At 52.7% G+C, this 16,731-nt stretch overlaps 1 protein-coding gene across 8 annotated transcripts in view; it reads left to right on the forward strand.

Moving 5' to 3' along the window:
* UNC79 (unc-79 homolog, NALCN channel complex subunit) overlaps positions 1-13,316 on the forward strand; it is a 198,914-nt gene extending 185,598 nt beyond the window's left edge. For 7 of the 8 annotated variants that reach the window (XM_060180972.1, XM_016190803.2, XM_060180973.1 and 4 more), the window contains 5 exons: positions 1,035-1,221; positions 2,728-2,925; positions 5,224-5,301; positions 10,046-10,087; positions 12,142-13,316. In XM_060180972.1, coding sequence (XP_060036955.1) covers positions 1,035-1,221; positions 2,728-2,925; positions 5,224-5,301; positions 10,046-10,087; positions 12,142-12,342 — 706 coding nt within the window. In that variant the 3' untranslated portion in view covers positions 12,343-13,316. The remainder of the gene's footprint in view (positions 1-1,034; positions 1,222-2,727; positions 2,926-5,223; positions 5,302-10,045; positions 10,088-12,141) is intronic. The other variant, XR_009547198.1, reaches the window with a different exon arrangement.
* The last annotated feature ends 3,415 nt before the right edge of the window (positions 13,317-16,731 follow it).

Raw genomic sequence — 16,731 nt, forward strand, 5'->3', positions numbered from 1 at the left:
TTTAGTGAGTGTCCACAGGGCTTTTGGCCTCCAAGGAGCTCAGGCTGCAACTGGAACAAATTCTATAGCGGAGATGCAGAAGGCCAGGAGGTCATGAGCCCCTGATCCCAGGAAACTAGAAAAATAAGAAGCATCAGGAGTCGTTTGTTTGGGGCCGCAGTGCAGACTTGAGCAGCCTGTGGTTGAGCCCTGACAGTTTCCTGGCTCAGAGCTGGGGATTAGCAGCACATGATGGAGCAGGAAATGGATGGCTGTGAGTCACAGCTTCCCTGTTGCTTTCCCTCTAGAGAGGATGTCAGAGCTCCCTCCCTCTCTCTCTCTCTCTCTCTCTCTCTCAGAGAATTCAGGAAGGCAACCTGGGGCTGCAGTGTCAGCTCACCTGGTAGACCACATGTCCTAGCCCACACAGGGACCCAGGTTTGAGTGCTCAGGGAAGGGCACCTGCACAGGGAAACCGCATGATCGATGGAGTGGTGCTGTGGCATCTCTCTCTCAGTGGACAGAGACAGAGAGAAATCGAGAGGGTGGGGAGGGAGAGAGACAGAGAGATATCTGCAGCCCTGCTCACCACTGGTGAAGCTTCTCCCTGCAGGTGGGGGCTAGGGGCTTAAACCTGGGTCCCTGAGCTCTGTAATGTGTGTGCTCAACCAGGTGTGCTACTGCCTGACCCCCTGTGGCATACCTTCCCGCCCCTCTACTGGGGAAAAAAAGATTTGATGGTGCTGGTGCAGATCTCCAGTGCAGACCCTGATGGCAGTAAACAAACACACAAATAAAAGAAAGACAGCTGAGTTATACAGAAAGACCAAGTAACCGAGTGTCTTCAAAGGCTGCTGTTTTGCCCCAGAAGCTAAGGGCTGGGGCTAGAGTGGGAATCCGGGAGAAGGGGTTCATCAGCCCGCGTTGCCGGCACTCTTACTTCCTCGGTGCTTGGTCCACGGGCTCCCTTCCCAGCCCCTGCCCTCTCAGCCTGTGGGTTCTCCAGTGAAGAAGGAGGTGGGGGGGGGGTCTTCAGCACGGCCTTCTCCCCACAGGCCCAAGGAGTTCATCGAGTGTGTCTCCCACATCCGCTTGCTGTCCTGGCTACTGCTCGGCTCCCTGACCCACAATGCAGTGTGCCCCAATGCCTCCTCGCCCTGCCTGCCCATCCCGCTGGACGCAGGCTCCCACATCGCAGACCATCTGATTGTCATCTTGATTGGATTTCCAGAGCAATCAAAGGTGAGTGATTTCTGCAAGATTGAAACCATGTGCATCCAGATTGCTAATGGAAGCCCTTATCAGCCAATTAGGTGTCTTCAGAGAGGAGAATGCATCTTATCACTCGCCACCGGTGCATGCTGGGAAGGCGGCTCTGCACGGATGCTTGTTTAGAGCTGTTTAAGTTCCCAGACTCTCTCTCCCTGCCCTACATCGTTTTTCCACTTACTTGTATGAAGATAAATTGTGGAGGCAGACAGGAGTGAGATTCCCAGACGCCTTTCTCCAAACAATGAAGGGGAAGAAAGGGCAAGGGCTAGAGATGTCGTCCAAACCCTTTGGTCCTGCCAGTGGCAGCTGTGAAGTGGAGGAAAGTTCATGTTCCAATTCTTGACATGTTGTCTTTATGCCTTGGATCTCTGGCAATACAGGTGGATGGGAATGGAAACGAGAGCTGCTTGGGGCATCAGTGACGTGGTGTTGCTCCCCCCCCCCCCCCACAGAGGGGCCTTGGGGCTGGCGAGCAGGCCGTGTGTGTCAGGGCATAGGGAGCCTAAGGCATCAGCCACATGTCAGCACAGGCAGATCAGACACCTGGGATTCCTTACCACAAGGGGCCAAGGGACTCCACAGGACTTGGCACATTCTGTGGGCCAGTGAGGGGCTATGTGGGGATTCAGGCCAGGTGGGCTGACTCTGCCATGATGCAGAATTGCCAGCTACATGACCTGATGTTTGCTGGAATAGCTAGACCACATGTCCCTACTGGCTCAGCCAGATCTGCTTGGCTCCCAGTGGAACCTATAGACTTCACCCAGATCTGCTTGGTTTACAGTGGAGCCTATAGACTTCACCCAGATCTGCTTGGTTTACAGTGGAACCTATAGACTTCACCCAGATCTGCTTGGTTTACAGTGGAGCCTATAGACATCACCCAGATCTGCTTGGTTTACAGTGGAGCCTATAGACTTCACCCAGATCTGCTTGGTTTACAGTGGAGCCTATAGACTTCACCCAGATCTGCTTGGTTTACAGTGGAGCCTATAGACTTCACCCAGATCTGCTTGGCTCCCAGTGGAACCTATAGACTTCACCCAGATCTGCTTGGCTCCCAGTGGAACCTATAGACTTCACCCAGATCTGCTTGGTTTACAGTGGATCCTGCTGGCTCCACCCAGATCGGCTTGACTCCCAGGGATGGTGCTTTATAGTTTATTGGCCTAATAAGACTGCCTCACTCTCTGAGCTTTAGTTTTCAGACACGTTGATGAGAGGCTGACTTGAGAACAGGGAGGTAACAGAAGAGGAAAGCCTTCACTTAGTAGTGCCTGGGGTGCTGCAAATTCAATCAGTGTGCACCCCGGGGACCATCTTTGTGGTGGCGACATTGCTGCTGTTCAGGCTCACGCTGTCCCTAAAGCAGTACTGCTGGGATGTTCTTATCACTGGGAGAAGTGGCAGCCATGGTGCCGTTGTGAAAGCTCCCCTCTGGACCCAGTGTCACAGCACCTGCTCTCTCCCCTCTAGACTTCTGTGCTGCACATGTGCTCCCTGTTCCACGCATTTATCTTCGCTCAGCTCTGGACTGTATACTGCGAGCAAAGTGCCGTTGCCACCAATGTCCAGAGTCAGAATGAATTCAGCTTCACCGCCATCCTGACCGCGCTGGAGTTCTGGAGCAGGGTGACACCCAGCATCTTGCAGCTCATGGCCCACAACAAAGTGGTGAGTTCTGGAGACAGGCCCCTCCTCACAGTCAGACCACCCCATGGACAGTGGCAGATCCCCACAAGGACACTTGGCGCTGAGACGAGCGACTCGCGTAGACGGGAATCAGGTTGTGCACTAGAGACCACCCAGTTCTCCCCTCCTGTGCTTTAGACAGACCCCAGCCAGAAGGTAATGTAAATGGATTGATGACTGTTGACCTTTAAACTTCATGTTGCCTAGGAATTTCAATAACAAAGCAAAGAATTAAATTCAGTGAAAGCATTTTTTAAAGAATTCCTATAGTTTTTTCAAATTTTAGTATCTTTATTCATTGGAAAGAGACAGCCAGAAATTGTGAGGGAAGGGTTGTCATAGAGAGGGAGACAGAGACTGCTTCATTGCTCACAAAGCTTTCCCCTGCAGGTGGGAACTGGGGGCTGGAACCTGGGTCATGTGCACTGTAACATGAGCAAGCACTCAGCCAGGTGCGCCACCACCCAGCCCCCAAAGGATTTTCTGTTTGGCTCAAAGGAAACTGATGTGGGAAGTTGACTCTTAAGGGCCGTTAGGAGGGAGATTCGTGTTACATTCCATTGAAAGGCAATTTGGAAAACCCCTAGTCAGCAGGGCACCTTTTCGTGGTGTTTAAGAGCGACCACATGTGTTCTCGCCATGGGGACTTGAAACCTGAGACCAGCCTCAGGAGAGTTGCCACATAAGCTCTCTGATGGCCAGGCTGCCTAGCGAGGGACCCCCAGAAGACTCCAGCTCCCCTGTTTTCAAATCCAGCTCCATCTTGGGGTGGAGATGACCCACCTGGAGAGTGGTGACACCACACTCCACAGGAAACTCCAGGGCCTCGGAGCAGGGTCCCTTCACTGTAAGGGCTTGGCCTGTGCCATGGCACCGAGACCAAGGGCTGCGTGCAATGAATTCACAAGGGAGCCCTGCCTCAGTTTGCTCCTCCAGGGGCAGATTCTCTGCTGACAAGCCAGCAGCCAACTGTCTTGACTCTGGAAGCTTCATCAATAAAACCCTGGCTTGCACGGCGGCGCTAGAGTGCAGGAGGAATCTCACGACAGTTCCGAGAAGCCCAGAAACCCAGCGCCGAGCCCGGAGATGGAAAACAAAGGTTCCACTCGTGTCTGAGGCTTCTCCATGCTGGTCTCCAGAGCGGCTGCCCCAGTGCACATTCCCACCAGCAGTGTCGTAGTGCTCCACTCTCTCCACGTCCTCTCCAATACGTGCCTTCTCTCATTTTAGCAATGGAGCCCATTCTCACAGGTGTTTTTAACTGGTACTTCTCAGATGAGGGAACTGAGCATTTCCGCATATGTTGTGGACTGTGTGAATTTTCCTGGGCGCGTGAAGTGTCTCTGTCCTTCAGCTGCCTGCATGTGAAAGGAAAACAAATGATTTTTTTTTTTTGATTGATTAGCCTAAGAAACATGTCCTTCCACTCTAATTGGAAAGAGCATCAGACATTTTCTGTACTGAGGCACTTTCTTCAGAAAAGCAGAGGTCGGTCGGAGGCAGTTTCTTGTGGAGAGGTATGTTTTTGTTGAGGTCAAGAGGCATTCATGTGGAAGTTTCAGTGTACACAGGAAGTTGCGACAGCTACCAGCGGATTTATTATTGGCTCTTATCATTTGGAGCCAGTGAGTTGGAGATGGAGTGTCCCATCCTGTCATTTCATGGGCAGTGAAGTGGGACCTTGAAGATGGCTGCCTCAGTTGTCATTGATTCCCTTCCAAATCTTTCTCGGCACTCAGTGTCACAGAGGAGTGTGTTGCAAACCAATCTGAATTAATTTTATATTGAAAAACATTTGGTAAACACTCCCCTCACCCCCGGAGTATTTAAAGTCTTGGGAGTTTCTGATGGGGGCATCACCTTTTGAACTGTTGTAAGCATGGCTGCCTGCCTTGCTCCAAAGAGAACAGAACTTTGGCTTTGGAGATAGAAGAGCAGTAAACTCAGCAGTCACTCCGGATGAAGACACTGCAGAGAAAGGACCAAGGTGGAGACAAGGACTTGAGCCCAAGGGTTCTGTAGTTGCGAGTGAGGGCAGCAGAGGCCGCCGTCCTCTGGGCAGTGCAGACACCCAGTTCTGTTGGCAGCCCCAGGGCATGGGAAAGGCTTGCCATCTGCCAAGCCAGTGCAGCTTTTCAAACCCAGTTTCTGCCTGGGCTCAGAGGGGAAAGCTCCCCCCCCCCCCCGTGTGTGAGGGAGTCCCTGGGGCCATTGTATGGGCTTGCAGTGCAGGCCTTGGGGTGCCGGTCAGTGTGTAGGCTTTCCTTGTCTCTCTTTCAGATGGTGGAGATGGTGTGTCTGCATGTCATCAGTCTGATGGAGGCTTTGCAGGAATGCAACTCCACAATATTTGTCAAGGTAGGAACACCCCTGACTTGTACAGAGTGTGTGTATCTTGCTGCTATAGACAAATGTGGGCTCACTCTGAAGGTCCTTTCTGAAGGAAAGACAGGCGGATTTAATTCTAACACCGTGGAGGGGCAGAGGGATTGGGCTCCAGTAACTGTCCTTCATGGTGCCATTTTGCTCTGCTGCACTGCTGTTGGCCGACTCAGCCAAGTCGACAGCCTCAGCTGCATCAACACAAGTGATGACTGTTCCTGGAGCAAGTGGCCAGAAAATGACCCTGCCTTCACAGTGGTTGGTTGCTAGGGCCTCCCTGAGAGATCCAGGGGTGAGGGCAAACAGTCTGCAGTCGTTTGACTCAGAAGCTGGCACTTTTCTCTAGTTTATGCCAGTTTTGTCTCTGATGTCAAGATCCTGTCACTGGACACTGGGTCATCTGTGCAGACAAACTAGTGCGCTGCGAGCTGAGCTCTCCTCTCACTCGCCTTTCTTCCCACTCTGTGCCCTCCTTCCTGTGAGTTCCCCCCTTTCCCCACCGACTCTCTGCCATCCTCTTCTTCCTTCCTTACGTCTGGTCCCCACCGGTCTCCCACCATGCAGTGCAGCCACTTGGAACTTCTCACTGGTCACGTCAAACTCCTTGGTCGACTCTGCTGGTCCCTAAACAGACACTTGTCAGGTCAGTTCAGACAAAGAGAAGAGAGGCCACTCATCTGTTGGGAATTCAGATTTACTACAACGTGGCGGGTAGCAGCTCACAGGGAGTGTCTGTGGTGCGTCTGACTTTCTGGCTGCAGAGGCGCTACTGCCGGTGGGACTGTAGGAACGGCTCCTGTAGATCGGACCTGGCTGTGGCTCTTCAACATCTCTGACTTCTAGAGCCGTCTCTGTGGTTGCCTTTCATTGTCTTAACGCTGTCTTAAGATGACAAGTTCTGAATTTTGAGGAAATACTTTATACGATTTTTTTTCTTGTGGATCATGCTTTTGATGTCCTTTCTAAGAGTCTTGCTTGATCAAAACTCTGAGAGTTTTCTCCTGGATATAATTTATATCTGTGATTTATTTTGAATTAACTTTGGCTTATGTGTGAGTTATGCTTTGGGCAGTTCTATGTACATGGATGTCAGATCATCATAGGATCTCTTTTTGAAAATACAGTAATTTCTCATTGACTTTTCTTTGCACTTTTAATTAGTTGGCTGTTTCTGACTGCTTCTGGACATAAAGTTCTCCACTGACCCTTTTGTCCGTCCTGCTGGATCCTATAGCTTTGTATATATTCCTTGAAATCAGCTAGCCCTCTGCATCTTTTCCAGAATTGTTTTACTGATGCCAGATCTTTTATAAGATCAATTAGTCACTTGTCAGCCTCTACATAAAGCCTGCTTGCTGTTTGATTGGAATCGCGCTGGATCTATAGTTCACCTTGAGAACCGAGATCTTGACAGCACTGAGCCTTCTGGTTCACAGGCACATCCACCTCCATTTTCTCTTCAGCATCTCTTACTTAACATCACAACTTCTCCCAGACAGAACGAGCATATCTTAACAAGGTTTTATTTTGGTGAAAGCCAACTTATTTTTTCTAATGACTTTCAGTTATCTGGATATTGTTTCTGGAGAGGAGAAAGGAATTATAACAGTGCAGGACCCAAAATAAATTATAGCTGATTCCTGCTGACAGCTTCAAGGGGGGACTGGAATGGATGTGAGCCAGGAAGTCAGCCCAACAGCGCTGAAGTGTAGGGACCAGCAGATCACAAAACACCACCAATAACAATGAGATTTCCCTGACACCATAGGCCATGGGACTGTAAATCACAAACCTGGAGTCCTTGTGGGGGCATTTTAGAAGCACTTGGCTTCTAAAATGAGACACCCTTGGAGAAAGAACAGAAGCTCTTCTATCAGCAACCTCACCACCGCCCTCAGACAGGTTCTTAGCCCCAGAGCCAGCAGGGGCGGGGGACATGTCCCCCCAGAGTCTGCGCCCACTGGCCCCTACTCGTCCCAGCCCCCAGCTAACTGCATCAAGATGGGTGTTTCCCATTTGGCCCTGCTTCCGTATTAAAGGGCAGAAGTCACAGTGCTCTGCAGAGGACCCCGGGGCCTGTGTTTGGCCACCTGGGGTTGGACTGCTGCTTCCCCCTCAGAATGTCTGGGTGAGTCGGTCCCTCAGGGCAGAGGACATTGGGCCTGAGCTGCCACCAGTCCTTGTGACCCCGTGGCTTTGCTGGGAGGTCGGTGACAGGACCAGGTGGGCAGGGGGTATCATTTGCTGATAGTTTGAGGCCAATTCCCTCTTCAGGACATGTGCTGGTTCTCCCCTTGTAGACACACAGAGCAGTTTCTGCGTCAACGCCTCTCTGGGTCACATTAGCAAACTGTCTCTTAACAGACTGTCAGAAGCAGAAGAGCCAGGCTTAGCCCGGGCACAGGAGCAGAGAGAAATGCGATTTACCACTTTGCCAACTTTGCTATTTTTAAAGAAAATGTCTGAGTGAGTTAGAGGAGCCTGGGAGACCCCGCCTTGAAGAGCAGAGGCTTGTGCAGCTTCCCTGCGGGCACAGGTGGGACCTCGCTTCTCCTCTGACCTTTGGCCTTTCCCTCCTTCCCAGTGAGCCTGACCTGAGACCCACAGGAAGGCCCTGGTTGGCCTCGTGGTGACCATCCTGGAGTACTCAGCCCGCTCTTGGGGAGCAGGGCTCCTCTCTCCCTGTGTCAAACTCGGAATAAAATCCAGATCTCCTAATGGGGCCTCCCAGGGCAGTGAGAGGCCTCATCCCTGCCCTTCCTGCTTTCCTTCCTACCTCTCCCCCCCCACACCTTTTAAAGATTTTTATTTATTTATTAATGAGAAAGATAGGAGAGAGGGAGAGAGAGAGAGAGGGGGAAACAAGTGTCACTCTGGTCCATGTGCTGCCAGGGATTGAATTTAGGACCTCATGTTTGAGAGTCCAGTGCTTTATCCACTGTGCCACCCGCTTCTTCCTAGTGCACTTCTCAGCTCTGGCTATCGGTGGTGCCAGGAATCAGACCTGAGACCTCTCAGGTACAAGTCCTGCATGCTGTCACTTCACTGCCTCCCTGGCCTACCTCTTCCTTTCTTTATTTTTATTTTTGCCGCAGGGGCTTTTAGCACCTGTGTGATCGCACTATTCTTGGTAGACTTTTTTTTTCTCTCTTTCAATATCAGAGACAGAGGGAGATAGAACAGGAGGGAGAAAAAGACACAGAGAAGATAGAGCCCTTCTTCACCACTCCTGAAGCTTCCCCTGCAGGTGGGGAGCGGGGACTTGAACCTGAGTCCTTGTGCTCTGTGATGTGTCTCTTTGCCTGGCCCCCTTTGCCACCTGCTTTTCTTGAAAGTCACCACCACTTTGCTAGTAGCAGGGAAATATTCCAGTGTCCTTTTTCTGGTCCTTTTTGAAATGTTTTACTGTAATTTAGCAGTGTTTTGCAAAACTGTAAGACTCTAGGATGTTGGCTTAACACTTGTATGGGGTGTGTAAGTCAGTGCAGCTCCCCAAGTTGTGCAGCCTCTCCTCAGACAGCCGCCCGAGTTCCCACAGTCTGAGAGGCAGTTTGATGCCTTTGTGTCAGATTCGTTTGCTTGAGTCCTCCATATTCCACAGGGCAAAACTGCCCATCAGGTGCCTCACCTCTTTGCTCAGCTCACTAGGCACATCATCCGTCTTGTCCCAAGTGATGGCCATCTTGTTTATCCCAGAGCAGCGTTCCACCGCAGACACCTCTCTGCTTACCTCTCGCCACTTGGGTCATTGCTGGGGCTTGGTGCCTGCACGACCAATCCTCTGCTCCCTGTGGCCATTCTTCTTTTTCCTTCCTTCTCTCTCTCTTTCCTGATAGAGACAGAGAGAAATACAGAGAGGGAGAGAGAGAGAGAGAGATCTTCAGCCTGCTTTCCGTTTGAGAAGTTTCCCTCCTGCCGGTGGGGACAGTGGCTCGAAGCTGAGTCCTCTCTCATGGTAACTTGTGCCACTTCCCGCCGCTACCCAGTACGTCTCTGTCCTTGGCTATTTGAGTCATCTCCATGTCTTTGTTCTTGTGGATAATGCAGCTGTGCACATGTCCTTTGGGATGAGTGTGCTGGTGGCCTTCACATAGATGCTAAGAGTGGGGCTGTCAGGGCAAAAGGTATTTTGCTCCATTTCCCACCACCGCTTGGTCTGCTCACCCATCAGTGGGCACGCAGGTCTGTTCTGTGTGGTGGCTGTCGTGGTAAATGCTGCCAAGTCCGCCTCGCTCCTGTTGGGGGAGCAGGGATGGAATGGGACTAAGCACAGTGACTGGGTGCCAGAGCCCACCCGCCGGGCTGTCCTCCCCAGGGCAGCCCCCCACCAAGGAGGGCCCACGGGACACACTTTGGGAGTGTCCTGGCCTTGCCTTCAGGGTTTCAAGGACTGGCCCCTGACTGGGGAGGACACAGGAGAGAGGCGAGGCCCTTGGTCCTTGGGGTGGGTGGGGCTCTGACTCCTGGGAAGCCCAGTAGCTCGCCTGGCCACACTCCAGCTTCCCCAGGCGAGGGGGAGTGGTGCTAACGGCGGCCACGTTTCCCCTCACAGCTGATACCTATATGCTAACAGCGGCCACGTTTCCCCTCACAGCTGATACCTATATGCTAACGGCGTCCATGTTTCTCCTCACAGCTGATACCTATATGCTAACAGCATCCATGTTTCTCCTCACAGCTGATACCTATATGCTAACAGCGTCCATGTTTCTCCTCACAGCTGATACCTATGTGGCTGCCCATGATTCAGTCAAACATCAAGGTAAGCATCCACAAGACTGGGAGCCGCCTGCCCGGTTCTCGGCTCCAGAGGGGGGCCTGGGAATGTGGGTGACCTCGTGGGCTAGTCGTGAGGGGCTGGGGAAGCAGGTGACAGCAGCAGTCACCTCCAACTGTGGCTGGGGACAAGGATGGCCAGGAGGAAACTTGGGCTGGGCATGTCTGACGCCATTGTCTAGCCATGATAACGGACTTTTTAAAAACAAAGCAAAACAAACAAACAAAAAAAAAAAACAGCCCTGCTCAGCTCTGGCTGATGGTGGTGCGGTGAATTGAACCTGGGACTTTGGAGCCTCAGGCATGGGAGTTTCTTTGCATAACCATTATGCTATCCACCTCTGTCCAAAATAGACATTTTGTCAAGCGGCTTAGTGCCAGCACTACAAATTCACTACTTCTGGTGGCCTCCCCCCCACCGCCCTTAAGACAGAGAGAAATTCAGAGGGAGGGGAAGATTGGAAAAGAGACAGAGAGACACCTGCAGCCCTGATTCACCACTTGTGAGGCTTTCCCGCTGCAGGTGGGGACAAGGGGGCTCTACCCAGGTCCTTGTGCTTCATACTGTGTGCTTAACTGGGCAGACCACCACCTGGTCCTCAGGAGAATATTTTTTAAAGAGAGTGGCTCAGGGCTGGCCAGATAACTCACCTGGGAGGGGGCCTGGACTGCTCTGCTCTGCTCTGCTCTACATGAAGCCCAGGCCCCAGATGAATCCCCAAGCCAGCACAAGGACAGTGAGGAGAAGGGGCATTTGATATATTGTTATCTTTATTTATTGGATAGAGACGGCCAGAAATTGAGAGGGAGGGAGAGATAGAGAGGGAGAGATAGAAAGACACCTGCAGCCCGGCTTCACCACTTGCAAAGCTTTTCCCCTGCAGGTAGGGACCGGGGACTTGAGCCAGTGTCCTTGCGCATTGTGACAAGTGTGCTCAACCAGGTTCCACCACCCAGCCCCCCCAAAGGGACAGTTGATACACACAGGCTCCTGATTCCAAGCCTCTTGACAACCCCGAGAGGCTGCCTCCCGGCTCCTCCAGGGCCTGGCAGACAGTCCAGACACAAATTCCAGATGCTGCTGCCACAGGGGGAGCCGGGGCTAGAGCCTGGCATGTCGCTGCCGGGGCAGGTGCACAGCGGTGCCAGCCGGGCGTCCCTGACGGGAGTGGCTTGAGGTCCAGTGCTCTAGCCCCGCAGCACTGGCCATGCCCCCTTGTAGCCGCTCCAAGAGCCAATCTGCTTTGAGGGGCTCAGCCCTGGGCCCGTGTTTTCTAAGTCTGCTGGGTCCTGCCTGCAGGTGGAGCTCAGGCATTGGGGGACACCCATGAGGATAGGGCAGGTGCGATAGCTCAGAGCAATGGAGCGCAGGCCTTGCTTGCCTGTAGGGCGTAGGGCATGCTCCTTAACTGTTACAGGCCAGAGCTGAACCCTGCTCTGCTCTCATAAAAATAAATAAATAGGGGCTGGGCGGTGGCGCACCTGATTGAGTGCACAGTGTGCAAGGACCCGGGTTCGAATCCTCAGTCCCCACTTGCAGGGGGAAGCTTCATGAGTGGTGAAGCCGGGCTGCAGGTGTCTCTCTGTCTCTCTCCCTCTCTATCTCTCCCTTTCCTCTTGATTTCTGGCTGTCTCTATCCAATAAATAAAGATAATAAAAAATAAAAAATAAATAAATAAACAAAGCTTTTGAAAAATGCCTCAGAGCTGGAGAGAGAACTCACCAGGGAGGGTGTGTGCTCTGCTTGGCCCAGGTTTGAGCCTTGGGGCCACATGGGAGGTGTTGTGATCTCTCTCTCTCTCTCTCTCTTTCTTGCTGTCTCTAAAGGAGAGAGCAGCCTGGGAGCAGTGAAACCACGCATATACGGGGCTTTTCTTTTTGGCTTTACAAACAGAGAAAGGGAAGGAAGGAAGGAAGGAGGGAAGGAAGGAAGGAAGGAAGGAAGGAAGGAAGGAAGGAAGGAGGGAAGGAAGGAAGGAAGGAAGGAGGGAAGGAGACTTTTTTAAGAAGCAGACTAACACCGCTGCCCTTGCCCACAGCACCTCTCGGCCGGCCTCCAGCTTCGCCTGCAGGCCATCCAGAGCCACGTCAACCACCACAGCCTAAGGACACTGCCCGCCTCGGCCCAGAGCAGCGCCAGCCTGGCCGCCCTGCGCAAGTGGCTGCAGTGTGCCCAGTTCAAGATGGCCCAGGTGGAGATCCAGTCCTCCGAGGCGGCCTCACAGTTCTACCCTCTGTGAGCTGGCTCCGCACGCGCGGCGGACACACTCGGATTAGCAATAATGGGTCCAAGACAACGGGATCCACGCACGTTGGGGACACACTGGTACTGTCCTTTCTCTTCCTAGTTCAGTAGAAGACCACAGAGGCCGGAGGGCCCAGACTAAACAAAACGAAACAAAAACGAAGCTTTCTTGCTACACGTATTTCTGATGACACCTTGGGCTATCTGATTAAGTGTTTCCTTACATTATTTTTTAAAAAACCAAATCATTTTTCTTTAACTAACTTCTATTTTTTTTAAGAAAAAAAATAGACTGGTGGGTACTCTCAGAAAAGTTGTATAAGTCCCCCTGTTGCTATTTTTGATGATAGAGAATAAATAGGGTTTTTGAAACCTTTGTAGTGTTTTTTCTTAAACTCCACTCTTGGCAATGCAATAAAAAAAAACCTGTCACCAGAAGCCAGTGACACTTGACTGAAGCTTTTTGTCATTTCCCTGGGACAAGTGGCAGCTTTGCAAGGACCGTTACAAAGTGCACTTAGAACTTAGGTGGTCAAACTGTGCCAACTGTTTTCTTTGTTTATAAAAATCATTTTCCAGAACTGTCCAGTAAGTTTTCTTATTTTTAAAGGTCGTTTTTCCAAATCATTAGTTCTAGGCTGTACTTGTAAGCTTTCTGATAACCACTTTAGTTTTGTGAATAATAAATTTTATCCTTTTGTTAACACTTGTATACAACTCGATTTAAACCTGTAGCTTGCATACTGGACCAGATGAATCCCCACGCCGGCACAGAGGAGCTATGTTTCCTAAAGGAGCCTCCATATCTGAGAGCAGCAAGACCTCTCAGCACTTAGACCCTTAGAGCACCTGACTGTGCTCACTAGCGAACTCTCTCCTCTCTCTCTCCCTGTGACGCACCGGCTGGAAAGGAGACTCGGTGCGCACCCAAGCTGTGTATTGACATGCCATTAAATACAGTTTTTATTATCTCTGTGAGCCTGGGGTTTTTTTAAAAACGAGCTTATAGAATTAGATTTTAGTTATATTAAACTTAAATATGTCTAGCTGCCCTTAAAGCTCCAACGGACTTAGTAGTAGAAAGGACTTTCACATTATTCCGTGAAAGAAATGCAGGGTGACCGGAAGTCATTCTCTGAGAAAGGCTTGGAGGCACGAAACAATTCCTTTTTCTTTTTCTTTTTTTCTTAAGTGTCGGTCACCAAGAGCATTTTCTTTTCTTCTGGAAGGTCCTATATCTTGATACTGTTTGGAGAAATGAGTCCTCAGGTGTTTAAACTGTTTCGCCTGAGTTTCAGAAAGACAAGGTGGTGGATCTTTGTTCTCAGGGAAACTTGCAGACACCACCCAGGCGTGGGGCTAGAGTAGAGAGTCACACCCGTGTTTCACTCGGATGCACCCAGAGGCCCTAGTCAGGTCTGCACTGGGACTGTGCCTGGTGAGTCTGTCTTGCGTTGACCCCTGGGGCCACATGAGAGGTGTTTTGATCTCCCTCTCCCTCTCCCTCTCCCTCTCCCTCTCCCTCTCCCTCTCCCTCTCCCTCTCCCTCTCCCTCTCCCTCTCCCTCTCCCTCCCCCTCCCCTCCCCCTTCCCCCCCCTCTCTCGCTGTCTCTAAAGGAGAGAGCGGCCTGGGAGCAGTGAAACCATGCACGTACGGGGCTATGCTGCACATGCAGTGACCTCACCTGCAAGCTGCTGCAGCTCTGAGGCATGTCCCATCTCTAGCCCTGGGGCTGGGCCCATGCCACCCTTTGTCAGCATCGCTTGAGCTGAATGGATTCAATAGGTCTCTCCTGACTACCCAGTGGGCTCAGCAAAGGCTGGAGTCTGACAGTCTCTGTGCAGGGTGTGAAGAAACAGGGCAGGATAACCCTGACTTGGGGCTCTGTAACTCCTGTCCCCGGCTGGACCCAGGCGATGCCAAGCCAGGCTTCCCACGAGTCCTGCGCTGACCCCACCCGGTGGTCGGGGTCCAGGAAGCACAATCTGACCCATTGACACAGCCCATAGCTACCCCTCCAGCCCCATTTTCTTACTGCTCTGAATGTACACCTGCCTCAGTTTCCCTTTGTACCCGCACCCCCAGAAGACAGGAGATGAACCCCTGAGTCAGCCCTCGATTAGACCCCATCTCACACTGCCAGTGGTGTGGGCCTACTGCAGGCTTCTCTCTTTTCTAAAATGTGATGACGCAGAATGAAACCAGCACCTTGTGTAGACCACTGAGCCCCTCCCCAACTTTCAGCCCACGCTTTTTAGAGGGAGAGACTCCAAAGCCCTGCTCCACCGTCCACGAGTCCCTCTGTGCTGCTGTCCTGCTGCTCCTGCACAGTGGCTCTGGGCACGGGGCCATGGCTCCTGAGGTGAAGGGCTTCACCTGCTGAGCCGACGCACTTCATGGCCTGGGGTCTTGCTCCAGCCAGGCAGGCTTCCCTTCTTGCCCTGAGGGCTGTGCCTCTTTCCCAGCCAGCCCGACCCAAGTACTGGCCCTGCCACCGCTGCCCTGTTGAGGACCGAGCGTCCGCGCCCACACCACCACCCTTCCTCTCCCTTCCCTTCTCTTGCCGCACCGCAGCATCTATCAGTTTCTCTGGCGAGTTAGGCCCAGACAGGAGACCGAGTTAGCAGAGTCAACCTTTAGGGGGAGGACCTGGGTCAGGGGTCAGGGGCCAGCAAAGTGCAGCCGTGTGTCCGTGAAGTTTCACTGAAGCATGGTCACACCCGCCTCTGCAGAGTCAGAGAGCTGTGACGGGGGCCACGCAGTCCCTCCCGGAACCTCCAGTGTTTGCCGTCACTGCTGGACAGAAAGCTACTTGCCCCCTCCCCCCCCAGGTGACAGCCACCAGAGGCACCAAGTTGAATTTTGCCACTGGTGTGCACGGCCTGGTGCCTTGAGGCCTTGCCATCAGCTTGTTGCCATCAGCCTTATAGTTGGGGCTCAGTGCCAGCACTACGAACCCACTGCTCCCGGAGGCCTTTTATCTTCCATTTTATCGCATAGGACAGAGCGAAGGTGAAGGGGGCAGACAGAGAGGAAGAGAGACAGAGAAAGACACCTGCTTCGCTGCTCAAGAACCCCCCCCCCCCCCGCAGGTGGGAGCGGGGTAGGAACCCCATTCCTTGCACATGGCACCCTGTGCAGTTAACCAGTGCACCACCGCCCAGCTCCTCCACTCCTAGTACTTTTGTAAAGTATCTTTTTATGAAGGAGAGAGAGAGAGACAGAGAGAGAGAGAGAGAGACAGAGAGAGGTGTGATGCCAGGAGTTGAACTCTGAACCTCCCTCCTGAGCAGCCAGTGCTTTCTCCACTGTGCCACCTACTGGGCTGCCCCTTGGGCTTTCAGAGAGTTTCATGCTTAGTATTTCCTCATCTGTACAATGTGCCTGGGCCAGGTTCTACCTCACGGGTTGCTGACATGACAGTGCCAACAGTGTGCTCAGAGCCATGCCTGGAAGGCGGCAGGCGCTCAGCAGAGGCGACCTAGCACTCTTGTGTGTGGTTCTCCTATGAAAGCGCAAAGAAGCACAGTTGCCTCCCAAGGGCAGGTGGCTAAGAGGCAGGGCCAGGGCTGGAGCCCAGCTGACTGTCAGCCGCTGCCTGTGCTTAGACTCAGGACAGGAAAGAGCGTCCCAAGAGGCCCGAGGGTAGACTGGCCACCTCTGCACGTGCACGGATCCCATGGCAGCTTGCAGTAGGTCTCTTCCTAGCCAGTGACTGTGGACACACCAGACTGCTGTGCCCTTTGCATGTTCTTGTGTGTAAATGGAGCCCGTGCCCCTGGGTGATGGAGAACTTCAGCTGCTGGAGACTGGATGATGCTGGCTGACTCCTTCAGGCTCAGGGCCTCCGGGAAGTCTGGCGCCATTCCCTGCAGACAGCATCGGGGACGGGTCGCGGCTCTGGGAGCGTCCAGCTTGGCGCAGTTCATCCTTCCGAAGCAAGACAGCTGAAGCTAGTCCTCGGCCAAGGGTGTCACTTGCCCCTGCGTTCTCGCCAAGTGTGTCCTTCTGCGACATCCAGACTGGTGCGGCAAGCTTCTTCCCCCGATGCCGGCGGCCAGGTGGTCACAGAGATTGCATCTTGACTAGCAAGAGGAGCTCGGATCGGATCGGATCAAATGGGATGGAAGCAGACGGGCTGTTCACTGAGACTCTCAAGAGTTGGGACCGAAAGGCCTCTGGTGAGACTCGGACTATGCGGGCCCTGTGCTCTCTCTCTGTATTAGAATCAGCCTGAGAGGATGTGGCAGGCTGACAGGTGTGTTGACAGCAGTGGTCTGAAGAGCAACGGAGTGGCTGTAACTCAATGGTGTTGTGCCGAGCTGTGTTTCTGCGGCTGCTGGGGAGAGGGCTGGAGTGTCTGTCATGCCCAAGAGGCCGCCC

The sequence above is a fragment of the Erinaceus europaeus genome, chromosome 22, assembly GCF_950295315.1.
Source record: "Erinaceus europaeus chromosome 22, mEriEur2.1, whole genome shotgun sequence".
Classification (NCBI taxonomy): Eukaryota; Metazoa; Chordata; class Mammalia; order Eulipotyphla; family Erinaceidae; genus Erinaceus; species Erinaceus europaeus.